General features: G+C 37.9%; 2 protein-coding genes and 1 pseudogene across 3 annotated transcripts in view; 2 read left to right on the top strand and 1 right to left on the bottom strand.

Moving 5' to 3' along the window:
- The window catches only part of LOC144655393 (uncharacterized), a 200,824-nt gene that overhangs the window by 68,308 nt on the left and 107,570 nt on the right, over positions 1-24,946 (top strand). The gene's annotated exons all lie outside the window — the stretch shown is intronic.
- The window catches only part of LOC144655389 (uncharacterized), a 170,230-nt pseudogene that overhangs the window by 114,250 nt on the left and 31,034 nt on the right, over positions 1-24,946 (top strand). Inside the window, exon 2 of the transcript XR_013571083.1 lies at positions 17,215-17,272. The product of XR_013571083.1 is annotated as an uncharacterized LOC144655389 (transcript). The remainder of the gene's footprint in view (positions 1-17,214; positions 17,273-24,946) is intronic.
- On the bottom strand, positions 4,589-11,319 carry LOC144654035 (neuronal pentraxin-1-like). Its single transcript, XM_078514151.1, has 4 exons — positions 11,238-11,319; positions 9,832-9,891; positions 9,272-9,521; positions 4,589-5,180 (listed from the first exon to the last, which is right to left on the bottom strand). The coding sequence occupies exons 1-4, from the start codon at positions 11,317-11,319 to the stop codon at positions 4,808-4,810; spliced, it is 765 nt and encodes a 254-aa protein (XP_078370277.1). The 3' UTR covers positions 4,589-4,807.

Below are 24,946 nucleotides of genomic sequence, written 5' to 3'. Positions count from 1 at the left end.
ATCTGTATTGTGTGAGGTACTTAGTAGTTGCTTAAAGCACAAGTGTGGTTACAATTTTGTTACGTTGATTTTTTAAAGCGTTATTGTCTGGCGTGCTTTTCTTCGTCCCTATCCTCGTTCCAAAATCCTTTTTTCGTATTATTTTAATCACAAAAGAGCCTTGTTCTGGAAGTGAACATATCACAAAGCTTTGAAGGTTGCATATCTGATTGGAAAAAAGTAAAAAGCAATTACGCGTTACTAAATTGCCTATTGTGTAAGATACTGAGCAGTCGCTTTGAACTGACACAAATGATCGACATAAGGAAATTCCTTCTTATCAATCTTGTCTTTTTATTGACAACCAAATCATCCTTCTCTTGCCTGCATTGTTCTGTTCTCTTGGTCAAATTGTTATATTTTTAAATCTTTAGAATGGTGAGCTGTCAATCCAGTGTGTCCCTATCAATTTACATTGTTTCACCACTTTCTCACTTGGGAGCTTTGCTCTAGAAATCGTTGGGATAATAATTTTTTCACTTGAGAGCTTTGTTCTAGAAATCGTCGGATCGGATCAAAAATGGAACCCGCAATAAGAAAAAAGAAACGCACGCACTGGAGAGCTTGCCATATTTAGTGTCTTTACAAAGTTTACAATTAAGATGTTTTTTAGGGTAATTGTACGTTTTTTTTTTCTACTCTTTACACCTCTGATTATTTTTTTTTTACTTCACACAGTTGGTGACAGCTGTTGTGAAACAAAGACTGTAGCTTTGGGTAATAATAGCTCCCGGAGGAAATGAAAGCGATACATTTTTGTTATCTTTCACTGTATTAATATCACAATAGTTTTAACTACATCTCTAGATCACTAGAAAGTCAAAATCCAGTCCTTGGCTCAGACTTTTATTAATTAATCCCCTTGTTAACTCCACGTTTGCAGATACCGCCTTTGGTAAGGTGATACTGGTGTTACAGTGTGATTAAAAAACAAAATACATGAATTGCTTATTTTGGATGTACAGTTGCCTCCCGATGACTCGAAACTTCAAAGAAAATTAAAAATGGCTCGAGTTATCGGGAGTTGAAAACAAGTTACCGGAAATAAGAAAAAAAAGTGTGTTTACTGATTCTCTATTCATAGAACAGTGTAGACCACTACATTTTAAATAAACAGATTTAATTAGAGTATAGATAAGCCGAAAGAGAAAGGGACAACATATTCAGTTCCAAATCACTGTCGGGTATACATCAGAATGTAACGTAAAACAAAGCAAATTTAATTGCTGTGAACTTTGCAGGTTTCAAAGGGAACAACGCTAATGCTATAGGCTACTGCTACAGGGTGTATGCGATTTATTTTATGAGAAATTCGCCCTGGCGATAATCCTTTTAAGTTTTCTAAGGTCGGATTTGGAAGAATCGGTATCAACCTCCACACCCGGGCCTCCACAAACAAACTGAACGTCTGTAGCATGTCAATTGTGTAGCACATTTCGTGTTTTGAGGGGCATTCTAACTCGTGCACGTTTTTATTTCAAAATAATTTCAACATTTTAGACTACAGCACGCTGTTTGTTTTGACTTCTCATGTATTGCCGGACAGACATTGTTTGAGTTATCGAGGGTAAATTATATAGAAAATGACCTGAAGGGAAACGAAAGTTGGTTCGAGTTAGCGGGAGATTTGAGTTATCGAGGGTTCGAGCTACCGAGCGGTAAAATTACAGTAAACGTATGACGGAAATCCAGGGGAAAGCGATTTTGGTTCGAGTTAGCGCGAGGTTCGAGTTAGCGAGGGTTCGAGTTATAGGCAGTCGGCTGTATAAGTTTTACTGCCATTTACTATATGACAATTTTTTGTCACAATTATGCAAACAAACCTAAGAGTTAGTCAGCGGAGGATAAACTTGTCACTTAGCCGCATTTTCATTTATTTTTACTCGACTCTTTTCATTACGTTCATCAAACTGTTATTCCGTTTACTTTAGCGATATGTGTCTTAAATTCAACCTTTTTTCATTTAATTTCGTAAAGCGTATATTTTATAATATAAATGAACATGGAAAACTTTAAACTCTTGAAAAGGTGTTAAGGTGACTCGATCGAAATAAATGACGTGCTGTATGCCTTTCAAAAATGTCTTATAACTTCACCATTTCTGACTCGATTTCCTTCAAACTTTCGCATTTTACTCGAAATTTATCGAAGAATAATACACACGTCAATATTTTCATGTAATTATCGTGAGTTTTGCGCGATGTTAACTTTATTGAACACACCTATTTGGATAAAACTGCTATTTACAGAAAACTGAGCGCTAGGATTTCGTTTAAACTTCTGCAATTAACTCATTATAACATCTTATTATGACTCTCTAAGTTTCCGAGAAATCGTCGGAACAGAAACCTCGATACAATTTGATCATCAAAATATTAATCTCGGGCAAACTTCAAGGTTTGGAACGCTCCAGCTCTTCCACATTTTACCCAAAAGTACCATAACCGAAGACAAAGAAAGTTCAATTCATCAGTTTTGTTAGCTCCAAATCACATTCGGCTATTTACAACGATGAAAAAGTTTGAGCAAATATTATAAACTCACCAGTTGCGTTAAAATGTAGGAAGGTCGCCAAATTAACGTTTTTCTAAATTGCATGAAAACTAACCGTACGAATTGCTTAAAACAACCGGACCATTAATTTGAACATCTTACACAAACTTTGCGCTGCTTTACGTTTCTGGAGCTGCCTTGATTTGGATGATATAATGTTTTAAAGTGAAGCACTACTCCAACCCTATTGTGAACACGGCCATGTTGTTGTTTGGATTCTGCAGCTAACGCTATGCAAATTTCCTTGGAATTTACGAGAATTTGAAAAATTTGCACATGGATAAGGGGGGTGCATTGACAGTGTTCAGTTGCTTCATGTTCTGATGTAAGAGGTGTCCTTAATTTATGCCACATGAAATTTGAAAAGGGTTGGTACTAAAGTTGAAATTAACGCATTGTAGTCTGTTTATTGTTATTCAAATAACTGCTGTCTTGTGGGGTAAAATGCACCCCCCTTATCCATGTGTGAATTCTTCAAATTCTAATCAAATCCAAGGAAATTTGCATAGCGTCAGCTGTAGAATTCAAACGACAACATGGCCGTGTTCAATAGAGAGTTGGAGTAGTGCTTCACTTTAAAAAAATAATTCATCCATATCAAGGCAGCTCCAGAAATGTAGAGTAGCACAAAATTTGTGTAAGATGTTCAATTTAATGTTCCGGTTGTTTTAAGGAATTCGTACGGATAGTTTTCATGTAATTTAGAAAAACGTTAATTTGGCGACCTTCCTACATTTTGACGCAAATGGTGAGTTTATAGTATTTGCTCAAACTTTTTCATCGTTGCAAATAGCCGAATGTGATTTGGAGCTAACAAAACTGTTGAATTGAACTTTCTTTGTCTTCGGTTATGGTACTTTTGGGCGAAATGTGGAAGAGCTGGAGCGTTCCAAGCCTCGAGGCTTGCCCGAGATTAACTTTTTGATGATCAAATTGTATCGAGGTTTCTGTTCCGACGATTTCTCGGAAACTTAGAAAGTCATAATATGATGTTATAATGAGCTAATTGCAGTAGTTTAAACTAAATCCTAGCGCTCAGTTTTCTGTAAATAGCAGTTTTATCCAAATAGGTGTGTGCAATAAAAGTAGCATCGCACAAAACTCGCAATCATTACATCGACATATTGGCGTGTGTATTAATCTTCGATAAATTTCGAGTAAAATGCGAAAGTCTGAGGGAAATCGAGTCAGAAATGGTGAAGTAATTAGACATTTTTGACAAGCATACAGCACGTCATTTATTTCGATCGAGTCACCTTAAAACCTTGTTTGACGCACCTCAAACGAAGAGCAAATATGATTAGAGAGAGTGCTTTTGATGTTTTTTTCGTCGGAGTTGATATTTAATTACTTGGGAACGAGATTAGAACTTTTAAAAGGCTTGAAAGGCCGTGAAAGGTATAATTCCTCATTCACACCAAAGATAAGACACGTTGAATGGCCGTTTAGTTAGACAACGGTTTAAAATTGTTGTCTTCGTAGAACTTGCCAACGGATATTTGTTAACTTTAAATTTATCACAATGAATTTTAACTTGAACCCTGTGTAAAATTAAGCTTTTTAGTTTCCAGTTGTTGATTTTCATTTTGCTTAACCTGGTTTAGTCTGTTCTCTGCATGATAACGTTTACAATTTAGGGAAAAAATATTCTGAAATTGCCAAAAGCTGTTATTGAATGAAATCTGAGGGAGTATCTTATCCAGAATAGATGCGAGGTAACTTGGGGATTACAATACTTGAACGTACAAACTCTCTGAAAATAATTTGTAATCATTATATTTTGTGACATTTGAAAAAGGCTACAGAGGCTGAAAACAATTAGTGTAACGCTTGAAGTGTGCATTTCAATTTCTTTTTTCTAGCGACATGATACTTTCTTGTTATAGTTAGGTTAAGGGCAGAGATAAAAAAAGGGGGGAACCGACTTTAAAGTTTTCATATTATGATAACACTTTACACACATCATCAGTTGCATAAGGATCCTTTATTTTAAATATTCATTTTTCTTTATTCAATACAATGATCTTCTTTCGTTATCAACCACATAGCATGGGTGCGTCTCATGCTTATCTTGCTACAGCAAATATTACATCAAAACATCAATGCATGTTTTGAGAGTAATACAAAACAACAGTCGGGAAGTCATTGTTGAATCTGTTTAAGCCCATTTATTGCCCAACACCTTACTGGATCCTCTTGTAGAAAGCGGATTGGATCATGGCTCCACTACCACAACTCCGCCATGAACACTATCTTTAAACTGAGACCACCAGTTCACTGATCCTTGGGTGACGTGGCAGTTGCTGGCTTGGGCAACAATATCACTTTCGGAGAGAACAACGCCCCATACATTTACCTCCGTCACTTCGCCAACAAACGATTCCCTTTCTTCGAAGCCTCCTCCAAGAGTGTCTTGGTCGTGTCCGATCACGCTTACACCTCCGGAGCTGATTGTACCGCCTACATTAAAGCCTGTACCACTGCCTACGACCACACCATCCTTGTAGAACTTATAGTCTCCGTTGGTGTTGCTCCATGTGAAGCAGATATGGTTCCATTTTCCATAATCAAGCACGACGTCAGCATACCTTTTAAAAAGAGAAAAGAAATTAGAGGAAAAACAACTAGAAAAAATTAAAAGATTAATTTTAAGGGAAAATCAGATTATTTGGTAATTCTATGCTTTTTTGATCTTTTTAATTCACAATTTCCTGTGCTGGTTACTCTTGAAAACTGAAGCGATATTCCAGTACCCCCTCGTTACAAATATTTGTGTTGACAAGCTGGCGAGTTAGCTAGGTTTTATGTGACAAATAAAAGTTGTCACATACGAAAATTGCTCATGTTAACGACTTGTCATATAAAATGTGGCAAATATTGCGTCAGCATATTTGGTCCCCAATCTCCCAAATTCCCACTGAGCACTGTGCGCGCATATCTCTGTGCGTATCTCTGCTGTCTTAGGTCATTACTGGCGCATTATAATAAGCAATTATTGGATGAGGTTGAGCATGATATCGTGAATTATCAAAACCGAGGTCTGTGTTATCTGCCTCAGCCTGTGTTATCTGCCGAAGCCGAAGGCTGAGGCAGATAACACAGACCTCGGTCTGTGTTAACACACCTCGGGCTTTGATAACACAGACAGGCTGAGGCAGATAACACAGACACGAGGTTTTGATAATTCACAATATCATGCGAAAAACGAATTCAATAATTGTTTTATTATACGTTTTCAAACAATTTGCCATCGCTTTTTTTAGCGCCGGCGTAAAACTTCGTCAGAGCATTGGCCAAAGCGGTTTTATCTTGTGGTTCCTCCAGGTTCTTCTCCCTCAAATAATCATTCAGAATTTTTACACTTGTTTTTGTTGATCTCTTGGTGTTTTTAGAATCTTTATTCTTGATCAAAACTTTCAATTTCTCTTTGGAAACGGAGGCGAATCGCTCAGCCATATTTTTAAAAGTTTGACAGCACTTCACAGACGAGGGGCTTGGAAACTAGGCGGACTTTGAACTCGACATGATAACCCAATATCTGCTGCAGATATTGGGTTATCAGGGGCGTAGCCAGCTTTTTGAAAAGTTGTAGGCCTGGTCAATCGTGTTGCTCTTCGAGGTGTTAGGGGCGGAGGAGGTCCGCCAAGAAAGGTTTGGTTGGATTAAGACTCTCGAAAATGCCTTTTCCTTCATTTTGTTCTTATCTTATGTGTATTTTACAGCACCTTAATTATAACAGGAAGTAACTGCGCCACTTTTCACTCAATTCAACATAAACCGTATACTCGTCCTCTCTGGCGGATGCAATTGTGCGTTTGTCTGTCACCTGACTAGTCTAGAAAGCTCCCGAGTTTGCATTTCAGTGCTAGATGTGCCTTGATCTCATCGCGAAAGGGTAGTTGCGAATATATATTCAGTAGAACCCCAGTAACTCGAACTAAGGGAAACCAAAAGCAGTTCTGTACAGGCCCGCAAATGATCCCGACCCGCAAATGATCCCCAAATTCAGGGTCGTAACCAGGTATATGGGATCAGGGATCACAGCCTTGGGATCGGGGATCACAGCCTTGGGATCCGGATCACAGCCTCGGGATCGGGATCATGGACCCGGGATCCCGGGTCACAAGTCATGGGATCCGGATCGGCCAATCAGATCGGATCAGAATGGAATCAGGGATCAAATGGTGCCACATTTTAGGGATCAGGAATCAAAATTTAGAGCTAAAATTTGGGATCAGCGATAAAAAAATATACCTGGTTACGACCCTGCCAAATTGGATCGCAAATGATCCCGGGACAGCAAATGATCCCAAAATTGAACCGCAAATGATCCTCGGACCGGAAACAGTCGCCTAACCGTAAAAGTTGGATATGCATGGACTAAAGAATTTGGACAGGGGATTTAAATTTATTTAATCCATTTCTTTATTAATAATACAACAATAAGAAAAACAATTAACGCGAGAGAATGTGCCGTATTTGAACGATTTACTAAAGTAAATTCAAAACCACAACTGTATCAATATATATATATATATATATTTTTTTCTTTAAATGTCTTCATCAAGTCACTGAAATAAATTCTGACACAGGCAACTAAAAATTCTCTCAAAAACTGACTTCATTTTCGCGTAGCTTTCAGTACAGATTAATTGACAGTAAGAAATTTGCACGTGCAAAAGTTGACAGCTCTATGCGTGCGGTATGCAAATAAATTTACCCAGCTCAGAGACGCTGTAACCGTTTACTGTATTTCATTTTATATTTGCAAGAACGAATTGTGAAGGAAAATGTGTTTTCAAATAACGGTTTCAAAATCTGTCATAAACTCCAAAATTCGCATGTAGAAATTTTGTGCGTTTCCAAGGAAAAGGAGGCTCGGGTCTACCGAGGCAGCATTGCCAGGAAGTGACTAATTAGACAGCAGAGGCGTCTTCGAAGATTCATGTTTATTTTTTAGGTGCGTTTTCTAAATGAAAAACTTAGATAGCCACATGTTAATTTTGTTATTTCGCGGGTTATTTTCACCGTTTTTAATCGTTGCGTTTTATTATGCCTGAGGCACTTGGTCTTTTATAAAAATACATCCATAGACGATTCATAAAGTCCACGCCATTCCAAGTATTCTGTTGTATCATTTACACAAATCATTTCCGGTACTGGGATCATTTGCGGTCCAATTTGGGATCATTTGCGGTCCCGGGATCATTTGTGGGTCGGGATCATTTGCGGGCCTGTACAGTTCTAGTTAGCAGGGTTTCAAGTTATCGGGGTTGATTGAATATTTAACTTGCCAAGTTAATAATTGATAGTTTACTGATTTTTCAGCACTTCAGTATAAAACAGTACAGTGCATATTGAACTAATCTCGTCATAAACTCTAACACAACTATACATGCTTATGATAAGAGTGGGAAATGGCAGTCAAATACGCGATCTGTTCATTGCTCTAATCAATGGGCACCATGGCAAGTTCCAAGAACTGGAATTCGAGTTATCGGGGTAAATTTGACCCAAATATCTATCAAGGGAAACGAAATTTGGTTCGAGTTAGCGGGGTTTTCGAGTTATCCGAGTTCGAGTTAACCGAGTAAAAACGACTGAAAAGTGAGATCAAATCCAAGGTTAATGGAAGCAAGTTCGGGTTAGCGTTGTGTTCGAGTTATCCAAGTTCGAGTTACCGGGCTTCTACTGTAATGCTATGGTACGTTACAAATTGTTTTCTATTTCATCTTGAAAGCGTTTCAGCCTGAATTTTACTAATTGTACCTTTTCAAAATACGAGCGGGTCGAAAAATTTGTAGGCCCGGGCCTACGGGCCTATAGGCTGGCTACGCCCCTGGTTATCATGTCAAGTTCACATGCCACTGTATATTGACTGAATGCTCTCGACCAATCACATGTTTCAAAGTAATTCTAATGTATAATAATAATCTTTGGACTGCTGACAAATAATTGTTGTGTCATCTACACAAATATATTTGTCACATAAAAAATGACACATAAAAAATTGCCCGTGTAAGCCGGGCTTTACTAAGGAAGATTAAGACCAAAAGTATACATATTTATATTCTTGATTTATCCTTGCTTTGATGTAAATAAGCATTTGCAATATTCAAGCGCACGTTTACTTGTTCAAAAGACTTAAAGTAAGAAACAGCTGAACAGTACAGTACAGTAAAACCCCGGTAACTCGAACTCGGATAACTCGAACTAACTTCCACTCTGCGTTTGATTTGACTCAACAATTGTCAGTTATTTTTACCCGGCTCGGATATCTCGAAAACACCCCTAACTCGAAGTAAATTTCGTTTCCCTTGATCAAAATTTGGGTCAAATTTACCCCGATAACTGGAATTCCGATTCTTGCAACTCGCGATGGATGTCCAATGATTAGAGCAACGAACAGATGACGTACTTGTCAGCCATTTTACACTCTTATCTCTGACGAGATAAGTTTTATTTACATTATACGATATATGATTAATATGAAGTGCTGAAAAATCAGCAAACTATCAATTATTAACTTGGCAAATTAAATATTTATTTAATCGAACCCGATAACTCGAAACCCCGCTAACTCGAACTGTTTTTCGTTTCCCTTTAGAGTTCGAGTTGCCGGGGTTCTACTATATTTCTTTCGCAAATTCACAGGAATATTGCGAAGTATAGTCAGTACCTCACATCGCCGTCACCGAGCCAAACATTTAAACTGGGAGTTGTACAAAGCATCAACGCATTTCCCCACTTTGATCCACCATCATTGTAGCTATATACGCACTCGCTCGCACCAGATGCACTGTAAGGTTTGTCATTGTCTGTGTCTTTCGCAAAAAAGCACACTGTTGCTGCGTCCAAATCATACACGATAGAGTTTTCTTTTATGGCGTAATCTGTGGTGGTGTGCTCTTGAAAAATCATTCGGTACTCTGCGGAAAGAGAACGTTCCGATGTAATATAACGATAGAGTTGATGTTCTTGGTTGTAATTTGGCTCATTTTAAAACGAGTTCGGAAAAGGGCCAAAAACATACTTTATTTTCACCCCAGAACACTTCTGTGTTGCTATTTTAATAATTGCAAAAGGCATTGTAAACACTTCTAGTGTCGATTAGGTATTGCCTAAATAAACTCTGGACAAAAACCGTCAAAAACTGTCTCGACTCCAAATTAATAAAAACAAATCATTTTAAAATTATTATTGGCTGAACATAGCGGGTTTTGCTCGACGCAGACCAACTTATATCCGGCACTTCGCCACCTGGGTTGCTTCGCGCGAGTTTCTGCAATTCCTCTTCACCTAGATGAAAAGATTGACAAATTGTTTTTTCATAGAATTTTCAGCTATTCTGTTGTTATAATCATATAAAGCTTTAAAAACGTTTGAAACGCCTCGATTGAAGCGTTGATTGAAGTCTTGCCAGCCAGCAAGAAATACCGCATTTTCTCGATTTAACTCCCCTGGCGTTTATTTCAAACTTGGTCCGATAGAGCCGGCGTTTATTTGATTCCAATAGTTTATTCAACCCTATTTTTCTAAGAAATCATTTTAATTCATTATTTTTGACAGCCATAAATGTAGACATTACCGGCTTCCAAAGCATTTTACACCTTGAATAAATGTTTAAGGGGTTAATTTTCAAATACAGCTTGGAGACCCGGCGTTTATTAAGGGCCCACGTTTAATCAAGAAAATAAGGCAAGCGTGAAAAGTTAAATGGTTTCCAGTTCCGATTGGTTGGCTGTTTCTTTTTTTTTTTTCTGATTGGATCAGGGCAGCGGTTTAAAATATATTTCACAGTTTTATATGTAAGTGTTGTAATTAAGATGTATGTTCAGATTGGTGTATGTAATTCAGTTATTCTTTATTTAGGTCTTCGAAATTCCATGTCTAATTTTTTTTAAAAGGTGTCGTAATTTTTTTTTATTATTATTTACCTGTGTTCAAGCTGTAAGCAAGTGTTGTAATTAAGATATGGTTGATTTTTGTGTTAGGTATAGTACTGTTGTAAATTTTGGTGAAAATGAATTTAAAAAAATCACCGTATTAAAGTACTCCAAAATATATACCCGATGAAATTATTATAATTTTGAAACCTTTTGATATTTGTTTATTCAGTTTAGCTACCCTATTTGCGAACACTATACATGAACGAATTTAGTTTGTTTGTTTTGCTAAAAAGGAAACTGGATATAATTAGCATCTATATTACTGCTCGGCCCCGCTTTGTAGAAATGGCTCACTCGATAAAAAGTAAAAAGGAAATAAATAAAAAATTTAATCACTTTATTTAAGTTTCAATGTATCTATCACTGCTGTGCTAATTTGGGTATCTCTAAATGGAAACTAGCTAAAATCCCAGCTGGCAGGAGGCTGACCAGTTGGCTATTTACAAAGCCTGGTGATTTGAATTCAGGGCCACTGAACACAAATCTTTCCAGTGGCAGTGGGGAGGGTTAAACCTGGGACGTCCCGGTTACAAGGCCTGCGTCCTAATCATTCGGCCACGCTGCCTCCTAATATTGCTGATAGTCTTTACCACAATAGTTTTTAAAGGTTTCAGGTTGTGGGGTCGTGTGAAAAATAAATTGTTTAAATTTAAAACGGCAGACGTAGACAGTGTAAAGTGCGTCTTGTTAACTTACCATTAGAAGGAGTGCAAGAATCTGTGGTATCCATAGAAATGAGCAAACCCACGAGCAGGAAAGTGATACAAGCGAACTTCATTTCTCTTCGCTATTTATGGAGCTGATAAAACAAAAATTATAAAAGTAGTGATATTAAATCCAGCATGTGTAAAAAAAAAAAAGCAGTCTTAAATACCCCTTCACCTACATCTAAATTTTCAGGACTCAGAAAGAACTTAGCCGAAACCTTCATAACAGCTGAATAAATTTTATCGGTATTATACAGAACATGCATGTTACTAATTATACAGTATGGGGTAAGGGGAGGGGGTGGTATTAGTATTGTTCTTGTTTTTCATTCTTTTCTTTTTTTTAATGGGTGGGATAATTTTTTTATAGTTTTAATAGCATATACTTAAGTCTGTTTTAATTTTAGTCCTACGTTTTATACATGAGCCTCTGGCTCGGACATTGAGGGAGACCTCGTCCCACGTATGGACAATAAAATTACATTGTATTGTATTGTATGTAGAGCTTATAAAATGATCGCTATACCGATCTCTTTTTTCGACCTCCTCATGTGCGCGCTTCCACTTCGATTCAGCAAGGGGGAGCTGGATTGGCTAAGGAAGAGATCTTTTTGCTACGATAAACTTCTAGCCACAATATTTTGGGTTTTTGGAGTAAGTGCCTAGCCCGTCTTGCCAGATTTCCTTCAGTTTCCATCAGTATTCCAGCCTGTTAAATGACCTTATGAATGAAAGGCCGAGTCACCTGAGTGCGAGTTGTTAGTACGGCTTGGTTCTGGACATAAAAGCTAATTCAAGTTTCACTGAAGAAGAAAGTAACTCTGCAAGTTTAGGAGCGTCCAGGTTATAATTCATTGCGTTATCTTTATAGGATATATTTAACCAGCCATGCCTCAGACTTAAACATTTAGATTTAAACGTGAGAATCATCTTTGAGCAAGTGTTTTGCCATTGGCGTTTTAAAAAAACATAAATGCTTTAGGGAAAGTGTCCAACTGAACTCGCTTCATTGGTCTTCATCGATACATTTAAAATAAAACCATTGTATTGTTACTTGTTTTAATTCCTACCTTTTCCCTTAAGCTTGGTTCAACGGGTCCGAGCCGACGTGTGAGCAAGTGCCTTCTCCGTGTACTCACTGAAAATGGCGAGAGTGTCTCTGAAATGTGCACAATAAGTAGGTGCTATTGCGTAAGGCACCTGGCAGCCTCGCGCGTGGAACACAAATGACCGTAAACGAAAATTCCTACTTGTTAGTATAGTTTCATTGACTACCAAACCATTATTGTCCAGCGTACATTATTTATTGTCTAAGCCAAGTTTACATCGTTACCTTCTCTATTATTTTTCATAGTTTCACCACTCAAAAGAACCATATTGTGGGACTAAGAAAAAAATTTAAAAAAGACTTGCTGGAAATTTTCAAAGGCAAGTCAAAGTGGTAAATCAATTTTACCCCTTAAATTAGTCCCTTGCATTAATTGTCGGCTTACTTTACGTGTGCTATTGCCTGAGGGGTGCACATGCATACCTGCGTTTTGTTATGGTTTCATCGACCACCGTTTTGCTATTGACTGGCTTGATTTTCCTGTTTCTTTTTTTATGTTCTTCGTAGAAGAACATTGTTTTGAAAATGAATATTTAACAAAGTTTAGAGAAGGATTGCACTAAGTGTCGTGTAAAACCAACTTTAATCAAACCCGTGGATAATTTTGTTGTGCCTTTATGCCTATTGTCAGTTGTATTGTGTAAGGTACTCAACATTGGCTACTTAAAGTGTTTTTTTCTGACGTGCTTTCTTTCTTGCCTATGCCAAGTTAACATTTTAAACATTATATCATGAATCGTTCCCATTTTCTTAATTCTTTTATATTTATTTTTTACTTCACAAAATAGCCTTGTTCTGGAAGTGAACATATCACAAAGCTTTGAAGGTGGTATATTTGATTGGAAAAGAAGTAAAAACCAATTACCCGTTTATAATAATTTGTTTTATTGTGTAAGATACTTCATGTGTGATATTGCCCGAGGGGCGCACGTGCATTCCTACTTATTGGTATGGTTTCATTGACCACTTGTTTGCTATTAACTAGATTGAATTTCCTGTTTCGTTGTTTTTCTGTTTTTTGTAGAAGAATCTTGTTTTGGAACTGAATGTTTAGCCGCAAGTTGAACTTGTATGAGGCCTGTGCTGGGTGGCTAAACGGACTCGTAAGTTTACTTGCAGCTGCACGCAAGTTATGCTATTGTGCGCGCTACAATTCAGTACAAGTACTTGAAACAAACAGCAATACAGTTAGACTTGCGTTGACTTGCGTTGGGAAGCCAAACGGTGAAAGTTTGCCGGCGCCGGCTTGCATGCAAATTTGATCTCGACCAAAGTGAACGCAAGTCATCGCATGTTCAGAGCATGTCAACGCAAGTGCCCGCAAGTCCTGGCCAAACGGAAGTGGACGTAAGTTTAAAACTTGGAAGCGACGCTTCCCCTGATTAACTGGTAGATTGGACTAACTGACGAGTTAAACCAACTATATATGACACATCCCGTGGATAATTCTTTATGCTTTTTAAAATGCCTATGGTCAGTTGTATTGTGTGAGGTACTTAGTAGTTGCTTGAAGCACAAGTTTGGTTACAATTTTGTTACGTTGATTTCTAAAGCGTTATTATTGTCTGGCGTGCTTTTCTTCTTCCCTATCATCGTTCCAAAATCCTTTTTTCGTATTATTTTAATCACAAAAAAAGCCTTGTTCTGGAAGTGAACATATCACAAAGCTTTGAAGGTTGCATATCTGATTGGAAAAAAAGTAAAAACCAATTACGCGTTACTAAATTGCCTATTGTGTAAGATACTGAGCAGTCGCTTTGAACACAAATGATCGACATAAGGAAATTCCTTCTTATCAATCTTGTTTCATTGACAACCAAATCATCCTTTTCTTGCCTGCATTGTTCTGTTCTCTTGGTCAAATTGTTATATTTTTAAATCTTTAGAATGGTGAACTGTCAATCCAGTGTGTCCATATCAATTTAAATTGTTTCACGACTTTTTCACTTGAGAGCTTTGTTTTAGAAATCGTTTGGATGCATCCGGTATAAAATGGAACCCGCAATAAGAAGAAAGAAACGCACGCACTGGAGAGCTTGCCTTATTTAATGTCTTTACAAAGTTTACAATTAAGATGTTTTAAGGGCAATTGTACGTTTTTTTCTACGCTTTATACCTATTATTTTTTTACTTTACACAGTTGGTGGCAGCTGTTGTGAAACAAAGACTGTAGCTTTGGTTAATAATAGCTCCCGGATGAAATGAAAGCGATACATTTTTGCTTTCTTTCACCGTATTAATATCACAATAGTTTTAACTACAGCTCTAGATCACTAGAAAGTCAAAATCCAGTCTTTGGCTTAAACTTTTATTATTTAATCCCCTTGTTAGCTCGACTTTTGTAAATACCGCCTTTGGAAAGGTGATACTGGTGTTACAGTGTGAGTAAAAAAAAAACGAAATACAAGAATTGTTTATTTTGGATGTATAAATTTTAGTGCCATTTACTATATGACCATATTTTGTCACAATTATGCAGAGAAACCTAGGCGTTAGTTAGCGGAGGATAAACTTGTCACTTGGCCGCATTTTCATTTATTTTTACTCAACTCTTTTTATTACGTTAATCAAACTGTTATTCCGTTTATTTTAGCGATATTTGCCTTAAATTCTACCTTTTTTCATTTCGGAATGCTTATATTTTAAAATATAAATGAACATGGAAAACTTTTAACTCATGAAAAGGTGCTAAAACCTTGTTTGACGCACCTCAAACGAAGAGCAAATATGATTAGAGCTAGTGCGTTTGATGTTTTTTTCGTTGGAGTTGAAATTTATTTATTTTTTGGGAACGAGATTTGAAATTTTAAAAGGCTTGATACGCGATATAGCATCGAAAAAAAAGATTTGATTCAGTAATATGTAAAGCCCTATTAGATCACATGATGCTTGTTATTAAGAAACCGGCATATGATTATATTTGTTTAAATTATCTAGACTGTTCACAGTCCTCTATTTTCTGGCTGGTATTTTTCCAATTATCGTTGAACGCAGAAAAAGAATCTCTCGCCCTTTGGTGGCGGGGAGAGAGAGACCCTGGGAACGAGGTTGACATTTCGATTTCTTTTTTCTTGCGACACGATACTCTCTTGTTATAGTAAGGTTTAGCGGGACAGAGATAAATAAAAACGCGAGGGAAACCGACTTTAAGGTTTCATATTATGATAACACTTTATACACATCATCAGTTGCATAAGGATCCTTTTTTTAAATATTCATTTTTCTCTATTCAATACGGTGATCTTCTTTCGTCATTAACCAAATAGCATGAGTGCATCTCATGCTAATCTTGCTACCAGCAAATATTACATCAAAACATCAATGCACGTTTTGAGAGTAATACAAAACAACAGTCGGAAAGTCATTGTTGAATCTGTTTAACCCATTAATTGCCCAACACCTTACTGGATCCTGCTGTGGAAAACGGATTGGATCATGGCTCCACTACCACAACTCCGCCATGAACGCCATCTTTAAACTGGGACCACCAGTTCACTGATCCTTGGGTAACGTGGCAGTTGCTGTACTGGGCAGCAATGTCACTCGCAGACAGAACGGTGCCTCATAAATTTACCTCCGTCACTTCGCCAACAAACGATTCCCTTTCTTCGAAGCCTCCTCCACGAGTGTCTTGGTCGTGTCCGATCACGCTGACACCTCCGGAGCTAATTTTGCCGCCTACATTAAAGCCTGAACCACTGCCTACGAACACGCCATCCTTGTAGAACTTTTAGTCTCCGTTGGTGTTGCTCCATGTAAAGCAGATACGGTTCCATTTGTCGTAATCAAGACCGACATCAGCTTTCCTTTTATAAAGAGAAAAGAAGTTGCATGAGTAATAAGTAGATAAAAAAAATAAGGAGAACAATTTTAAGGAAAAGTTAACATTTATTGGAAAATGTGTGTATTTTTATCTTCTTAGTTCACTATTTCGTGTACTGATTACTTTTGCAACGGTCAAAAGTCCCCACTACGGGCAAATACTTGCTGTCAAATCCCCCGCCTATGCCCGGCCTCCCCCCCCCCCCCGCCCCAGCGGCTTAACATTGATAGGTGCATTACACTCACGGAAATGTCACACAATCTTCTGTATCTTAGGCGTTCCTGTCATTATATAAACGTACTTTTAATTATATTGTACGAGTTTCCGATCTGTCTTAGGGGTTGTTTTCAAAATTTCCGACGAGCATCCCCGTCCGTTTCATATAGGAGTCCCCCCGGGGGGCGCACAAGGATTGTAACGGTTGACTCGCGTTGGCTGCACATTCTGTTCTCTGTGGCATTATACTGTACTGACAAAGACTAAATAGTCCGAAACAGCTGTCTCCAGTTATGCATTTCTGACTCTCGGATTGGTCTCTATCATGTCTCTGCCGCATTAAGCTTTTTACGCAGTTCGATTAGCCTTGCAGTTTCACGTTTCATGTATACCGCGTGTGTTACAAGCATTCCCGCCTATATCTAACCTTGTGTAGAGTGTCCTCTCCCCGACGATTTTCAAAATCGACCGAAGGCTGGCCTGTCAAAAAGCTAGGGATATTCCGTATCATTTGAAAAAGCCATCCGTTTTGGTTTGCTCCGTCGTTCCCGCGGTCCGACGTTCCAACGTTCTTTCCTTCCTCGCCAGCGTTACTGTGGTTACCGGACTGCGAAGAATGGGCTCTAGTGTAAACACGGTAATGGCGGCGTACATGTGATTTATTGTCGAAGACATTTTCGCTGTTTTATAAACGTAAGAGAGTCTATTTCAATGCCGTTTTTACATCTGGCTAAGCTGTACAATGCAGGATTGCATATACGCGTCTCACTTTATACGAATACAGGGCTTAGCTTGAAATAACCACCGGTCAGTCGCCAGTCAGCAGTGAGTCAGGACAGTGTTACATGGTCGAACACGTTGTCGCTGTTTTATAAAGGTAAGCGAGTCTGTTAGAACGCTTTCTTTATAACTAGCTCAGATTTAAATTTCAGGGAGACAGATTTACGTCTCACTTAATAACAATACAGGGCTTGAAATAACCGCTAGGAGTTAGAACTCCATGTACATGTACCTATGTGTAGGAGAATAAAAGAAAATGAAAAAAAATGGGCTATTGGAGGGGGACATGGGGGGACCCTGAACACCGCAACACCGCAAAAATAATACATAAACACCGCATCACCGCAAGAAAATTTGATGAAACACCGTCACCGCAATATAATCAAGTTACTTATCAATAAAACCGTATTAGGATTGGGTTAAAGATAAAATAGACAATATCTGACTGTATTTTGTTATAAATTTAACAAATAAGGACGGAATAACGAAGATAACAGATATAAATGAAGTTCTGCAAGTGTTAGACAGGAAACCGTAACACGGCTAATAATTGCGTTTCACCGAACACCTTAGGTTTAAAAACATAAACATGGCACACTGTAGGGTTTGAGATCACCGCAACACCGCAAGATTTAATATTATTCACCGCAACACCGCACAAAAAAATGAGCATCACCGCAACACCGTTTGGTACAACACATTACGAGAGAAGAAATCAACAAGATTGTTTTGTTTTATACATAAAAGCAGTAAGAGTTATAAGATAAACCAGCTTTGGCCAATGTTTTTGACGAAGTTTTACGCCAGCACTATCTAGAAAAAGTGATGGCAAATTGTTTGAAAGCGTATAATAAAACAATTATTGAATTAATTCGGTTATCACACGATACCGTGAATTATCAAAACCTTGTGTCTGTGTCATCTGCCGAAGGCGAATAACACAGACCTTGGTTTTGATAATTCACAATATCACAATATCATGCTCAACCTCATCCAATAATTGCTTAATGTTTGAGCACATCTCCTCAAAATAAAAGAGTCATAATTTATCTAAAAGTGACAATTTATTCAGTGGAGATTTGACAATGCATCTTAAATAATTTAATGATTAACACTAAAACAGTGCGAAAGTAAAACTGAATGAAATGCGTAGTTTTGACATACGGCACAATATTGTGAGAATTATTTTGCCTGTTTTTAATTGAAGAATCTCATTTTCTTGAATGATGTCAACTAGTGTTTTGTTTTGGCAAAAAAGTGGCCGATAAAAAGACATGAATACTCGCCTTTGGAAGAACTTTGAGGCCTTTAATTCCACTTCTATTTAGTCCTTTCACATTTACAATGACTGGTGAGTGGCTATTTCGGTTTTGCAGAGCAAATCTTTCATGTGTTCATTGGTACAACTTGTAAAATGATTTCACGCGGAAAACACACTCAATGATTCATCTCGCAACGGATAGTGCGCACTGTGAGCGGGCCGGATTGGAGAATACCGCCCGCTCCCGGAACCAATCAGATCGCAGGATTCTTAGAATACCGCCCCCTCACGAACAAAGAAAAAAATAATACGTCATATTGACACCGAAACATCTACAGTATCCAGAATTACTGTCTGCGTCATTCTATGTTAATTTCTTGACCATAGGTTAAAGGGCTTTAAAGTAACATAGGGGGGAGGGGAGGGGGGCTGAGGGCCTACTGGTCCCAGAAGGTCAGGGCTGCAAATAACAGTTGGTCATCGGACATTGGCCAACCAAAATTTGCTCATGTCCGAGCAAATCCCAAGTGTGGTCAGACATAATGTCCGGACAATTTTTTGATCAAAAATCATTTTACAGCAATGATGAATAAAAGTCTGTCCGACCACAATTTTGTTTTGTTCGACCAAGATCAAGGCTGCTGCCGAAGGAAGTTTTTTAGGAGCCCTTCGGGCTCCTAACTTCAAAATTTAGGAGCCCAAGCCATTATGTTAGGAGCCCAGCTAAAGTTGCCGAGACGTATTTATTCGATTAAGCGCCCTGGGCACTTATTAAATTTTTGGATCTTGAGGGTGGGCGCTTATTTGAGGTGGGCGCTTATTCGAGGCTTGGCGCTTATTAAATTTTCACCATTTTTTGCAAGTAGTACGTTTATTTTGCAAGAAACAAATTTATTATTAATAATTAAACGTGAAGGTGTACTAAAGCTGAATTTTAAATGTTCATTAAAACTTTCAGTAAAAAAATAAAAAATTTCGGTCTTCGGGATAGTCTCTTTGTAGTACTTAGTCAATTTTAATCTCAACTTCAACAATAATCAAAATTCCTTTTATGCCCTCATTTTAGGAGGGTGGGGGTGGGTGTTTATTCGAGGCTGGGCACTTATTGACTTTTCCTACCTATAGGGTGCACGCTTTTTCGAGGTTGGGCGCTTAATCAAATAAATACGGTATATGGGGAGGCTCCACCCAAATTAGGATACCTTTTTCAGGCTCCAGGTATATAAAAGGGTGGGATATCATGAGTTGGACTACACAAAAGGGGAGGGAAAACTGGTTTTAAAGTATTAAAAGAACCCTTCACAATGCTTGAGCAGACCCACCAAATGATCAAGTCATTTAAGTATTTTAATGTATTATTATTCAAGTGAAAAATAAGTAAAAAGATGTAGTATTCCTTTTGTTGGTATGGAAAAGGGGTGTCATCTTCATGAGGGGGCATATGGTTTCTAAAAGGGTAAGGGTCGCTTTTACATACCAAAAATGGCAACCTCGTTAATGAGATCCTGGGAATGAGGTTGCAGAAAGGGTAGATAAAAAGGGTAAGGGTACCCTGGGGCAGAGCCTCCCCATAAAACTGTTTTTTACTCTGCAGCAACCTAAGAGACCCAGAGGAAAGAAGTTGGATAAGTCATCAATATCAGCAATATATTTATCTCTCCCCTCTGTGGTTTAAATCACTAGCTGGGCTGGGAGAAATAAACCAACAATGAAAACTGACATGCATTTAGTTGAAAGCATGAAGGGTTAATTCATTTGTTAAGCCAGTGGCAGTCTGAGTGCATTTCATGTACTTTCATTAGTTTTTTCACGTAGAAAATCTATGAACATGAAGCAGGAATATATTCCAGTTCAATTAATATTTTAGTAATCAAGGTTAAAAAAGAAGCAATAATTAAGCAGGTCAATTTTTCCTAGGTTTAGAAAAAGGCAATAAGAAGTCAAAAACACCTGTGTAAACACTTTAATTAAGTTATGATCTTATCTTTGTTACATGATAACCAGTTGACAAAAATAGAACAAAAAATTTAAATTGTGAAAACACTTCAAATTACTTAACTCCTCAATTAAGTTGTTCATAAAATTAATGTAGTAACAAAAGCAATTCATTTTATTCAAACTGAACATCCGAGAAGGCAAAAAGCACTGAGGTTTCCAGCCCAAAAATTTGCTAGTCACGGATCAATGCCCGAGAATGCTCATTATAAACGCGAAAACATGAAACAGTTCGTTGAAAATAACAACCTTAGTCCACAAAAAAGTGGCAGCAGATATAAAATGTCACATGAAAAGAAAGAGGCATACACATGTTCATTCTAAAGTTAAGCGTTCAATGCTTTATAGATTAAGCTGAATTACATGTAAACAAGACACGCCACCTAAGTTTGTGTACACATCACGATATTTGCACGTTGTTTTACGTAAGTTTAAGCCTGTCGGAAAGGTTTTTGTATCAAGCGTTTGCAGATTAAAATTATTTCAGACCTGATCCATAACTGCAGTAGTAAACAGATTGAGTTCACTTTTGTATCCGTAAATATTTCTTCAGATTCACTTCAAAAATCTAAAATTCTCCGAAAAGTCAACGAAGCAAATGAAACGTAATCCAGAACATAACACATTCCATATTTGGAAGTTAGGCCCAGTCCTAAACACTTGAAAGCGAATGGTTTTCGAAATTGCTAAATTTTGCAAAGACACGTACTTGATACGCTAAATGCGAACAATTTTAGCGTTTCCGTTTAAAATGAAGCAGTTTTTTGTTTAAAATGGGATTTTTTATGCCAATGAAACAAGTTTACAAGGAAATTGAAGTCAAAGGATGGGAGTGGAAGATCAATGTTTAGGCGCCCATGCGGGCTCTTTGAACAAAAATTCAGTCGCCCGCACTCGTAACTTAGGCGCCCCTGGCGACCGGGCGCCCGTTAGGCAGCAGCCTTGAACATGGTGTCTTAGTAGGACATATGTCCTTTCAAGTGAAAAAATTATTTGCAGCCCTGCAGAAGGCCCAAAAAAAGCCTGGTCTGAATGGGGTGAAGGCATTCTTATTTTCTTAGGTAAAAACTGCGCTTGTTGCTGGAGGAATATTGGTGTAGTCGATTTTTAATGTAGGATATGCATATAACTACATGTCTAAATAACTTGCAGTCTAACCAAACCGAATTGAAATAGAAGCCCGTTTACGATAGAAAATACAATTTATGATAAAAACATTGCATCATAATGACACCAAATATTACGTCATAATTACACCAAAACTCCTACAGTAGCCAGCAATACTGTCTGCGTCATTCTATGTTAATTTCGTGACCATGGGATAAACGGTTTTAAAGTTACATGAAGGGAGGGGGGTTGAGCCACCGGTCCCAGAAGGTCCAAAAAATCCCGGTCTGAATGGGGTTAATGCATTCTTGTTTTCTTAAGAAAAAACCGTGCTTGTTGCTGGGAGAATATTGGTGTGGTCGATTTTTAATGTAGTATATGCATATAACTACATACATGTCTAAATAAGTTGCAGTTTAACCAAACCGTAATTCTATTCTAGATTATCTTAATTTCTTTTATGCCTTTTGTACCCATTACACATTAAGAAAACAACACTAAATTCCTACATGTTAAAGGAGAAGTTCACTCCAGAATGGCCATTTATTTTCTTTACGCCAATAAAAAGTTTATACAAAGATATGTTATTCACCAAAATTTCAGCCTCCAACGTGCGCTATAACCCTACGAAATCTTTCTTTGAAGTAGCCCAAACTCGACAAATGAACGCCGCCATTTTGGAGCCCGGTAATGTATGCGTGACGTCAAAGAGCTCAGCCTGAAGTTTAGCGGGAAAATTTTAATAGTCGAAACTCCTTGTTTCTTTGTAGTGGCGTTTGTTTGTCAAAATACAAATGAGATACAAAAATCTTTTCGCCGTCTTTCAATATCTAAAAGAAAAATTACTCAATAAGAATGGGTAGCGACGAAAAATTACTGCCAAAGCGAACACAAATATTTGTGTGTTCCGAAAGCTATACGAGAGACTACTTTGAAGAAGATCGCAGATACAGTCTCCTACGTGAAAATAATACCCACACACAAAAAAGAAAGAGCCAGACGCAATACCAACCAATTATGCGTTTATGTTATTTCACTTTTTAGTTGATTTCAGGGAGGACTTTTAATCAACCAGAGAAACTCTTCTTGATCAAATATAAAATCGCAACTCCCAAAGTGAACTTTATGTCATTTTTGTAGTTGACTGACTGAGCTAGAAATGTTTGAATTATTTCATTTTAGATCAAGCAAAATTTTAACTTAACTTATTACTTGTTTGTATTTTTTTCTCCTTCTATATTTATTTACATGTACAACCCAGTCATTGCATCAAAAATTTTTAACAACTTAGCCCGTTTTGTTATTTCTTTTCTGAGAAGTGTTGTTGCCAATTTAAGTCAATTTTTGTTCATGCTGTAATTATTTGCCGTCGTCGTATTTGCTCGATTAAACGCGGGTCACCGGCTTCGTATTAGTAAACGTCGGGTCAAAAATCCTAACTTTTAAATAAACGCCGGGGACGTTTGATCGAGGTCCCGGCGTTTATTTGCGGTCGAGCAAACAAGTAAATATATTCTCTTAAATAGCACTGCTACGACAAACTGGTACGGTTTGCTTCTTTGGTAATTTTTTTTATAATGTTCAAGGAAAGTCCGTCGTAAAATAACTAGGATGGATGCTGTAAACAAAATGAAACAGCAATGTTCGCGTTCGTGTTGTCATGACTGACGCACTGTTGTTTGTAACAGTGAACGTTTATAACTGCGGAGGACGTTGGCGACATTGCCGTTTATGGACTCATTGGTTTTTATGTTCTGCAGTTCGGTTTGTAACAAATCTTGATTGCAACATGTACGTGCCGTATGCAATACTGTTACTTTGGTAAAAATCATCCTCGGAGACCCAAGAGCAGTTTGTCGGCCGGGACGACGAGAAAAATCGTGGAAAATTGCACTTCGTTAATAAACACCGGACCCCGCCAAGTTTGAAATAAACGCCGGAGGTGTTTGATTTGAGAAAACACGGTAAGCAAAATGACTAACCTCCATTCTTTCCTTATTCTTTCGCCTCCTTTCGCTTGCATGTCGTTTGAAAGGAGTTACAGAAGGAGATTTCTTAAAAATGGTTTATATTGCGTCTGGCTTTTTCTATCTTTTGTGGGTATGTCCACGCAGGAGACTGCATCTCTGATCTACTTTGAAGCAGTCTTCCACATTGAGCAATTGTTCTTTTAAATATCGGAAGACGGTGAAAATAAACACCTCTTTTTGTATTTCTTGGAGCTCTGTGTGAGCAAAATGGTGCTGCACAAACAGGCATTTTGACAAACAAAAGCCAATACAAAGAAATAAGGAGTTTCGAGTATTTAAATTTCCCCGCCAAACTTCAGGCTGAGCTCTTTGACGTCACGCATACAATTCCAGCTCCAAGATGGCGGCGTTCAGTTGTCAAGTTTTGGGCTACTTCAAAGAAAGATTTCGTAGGGTTATAGCGCACGTTGGAGGCTGAAATTCTGGTGGATATCGTATCTTTGTATAAACTTTTTATTGGCGTAAAGAAAATAAATGGCCATTCTGGAGTGAACTTCTCCTTTAACGGAATTTTATAAGATAGAATCCTGTTTCAAATTTTAAGCTGAAAGACCTTCTTGTGTAAAGGGGGTTAAACTGGAAAATCTTAGCCGAACAGTTTCTTAATCACTATGTCAGTTCCTAGTAAATAATAAAGATGGTAGATTTTAAGCTCGGTGATAAATAGTGAAGAAATTAATCTACATGACACGAGCGTGGGACAAAGAAAAAAATCTGAGTCCCCGACGGGAATCGAACCCATGGCCTCCCAGATACCGGTTGGGCGCTCTAACCAACTGAGCTACGTGAGACTCGCTGTGAGCTAGGCCATTTACTAGGTTGATAAGTGACACGCGTCGTGCATACTGCTAGGATCAGCAATGTCGAAATCATCAAATTTGTAGTAAATAATAAAGATGATCCTAGCAGTATGTAGTATGCAGTATGCAGGACGCGTGTCACTTATCAACCTAGTAAATGGCCTAGCTCACAGCGAGTCTCACGTAGCTCAGTTGGTTAGAGCGCCCAACCGGTATCTGGAAGGCCATGGGTTCGATTCCCGTCGGGGACTCAGATTTTTTTCTTTGCCCCACGCTCGTGTCATGTAGAATAATTTCTTCACTATGTCAGTTCCTATATGCGGTTTTTGCTGTCATCCACTAGCTACAAGTTTTAAAGCTAAAAGTCGCAAAAAGTGTTGAGCACTTGGCCGTAAAAATTTTCTCCAATTATTGAATTGTTTAAGTTTCCATTATGTGCTTTAAATGATTTTGTGATACAGCATTGTTTGTGGGACCTATAACATGAGATTCACATTAAGTTCCTTACATAGGATTTATTATAACCAATCTGGTTAAGTCCATTAATATTCAAATGATTAAAATACATTATATTTTCC

This window comes from Oculina patagonica, chromosome 5 (assembly GCF_052425735.1).
Source record: "Oculina patagonica isolate OP01 chromosome 5, crgOcupat, whole genome shotgun sequence".
Taxonomy (NCBI): Eukaryota; Metazoa; Cnidaria; class Anthozoa; order Scleractinia; family Oculinidae; genus Oculina; species Oculina patagonica.
The sequence above is the reverse complement of the archived record's forward strand: the minus strand, read 5'-3'. Positions and strand labels throughout refer to the sequence as shown.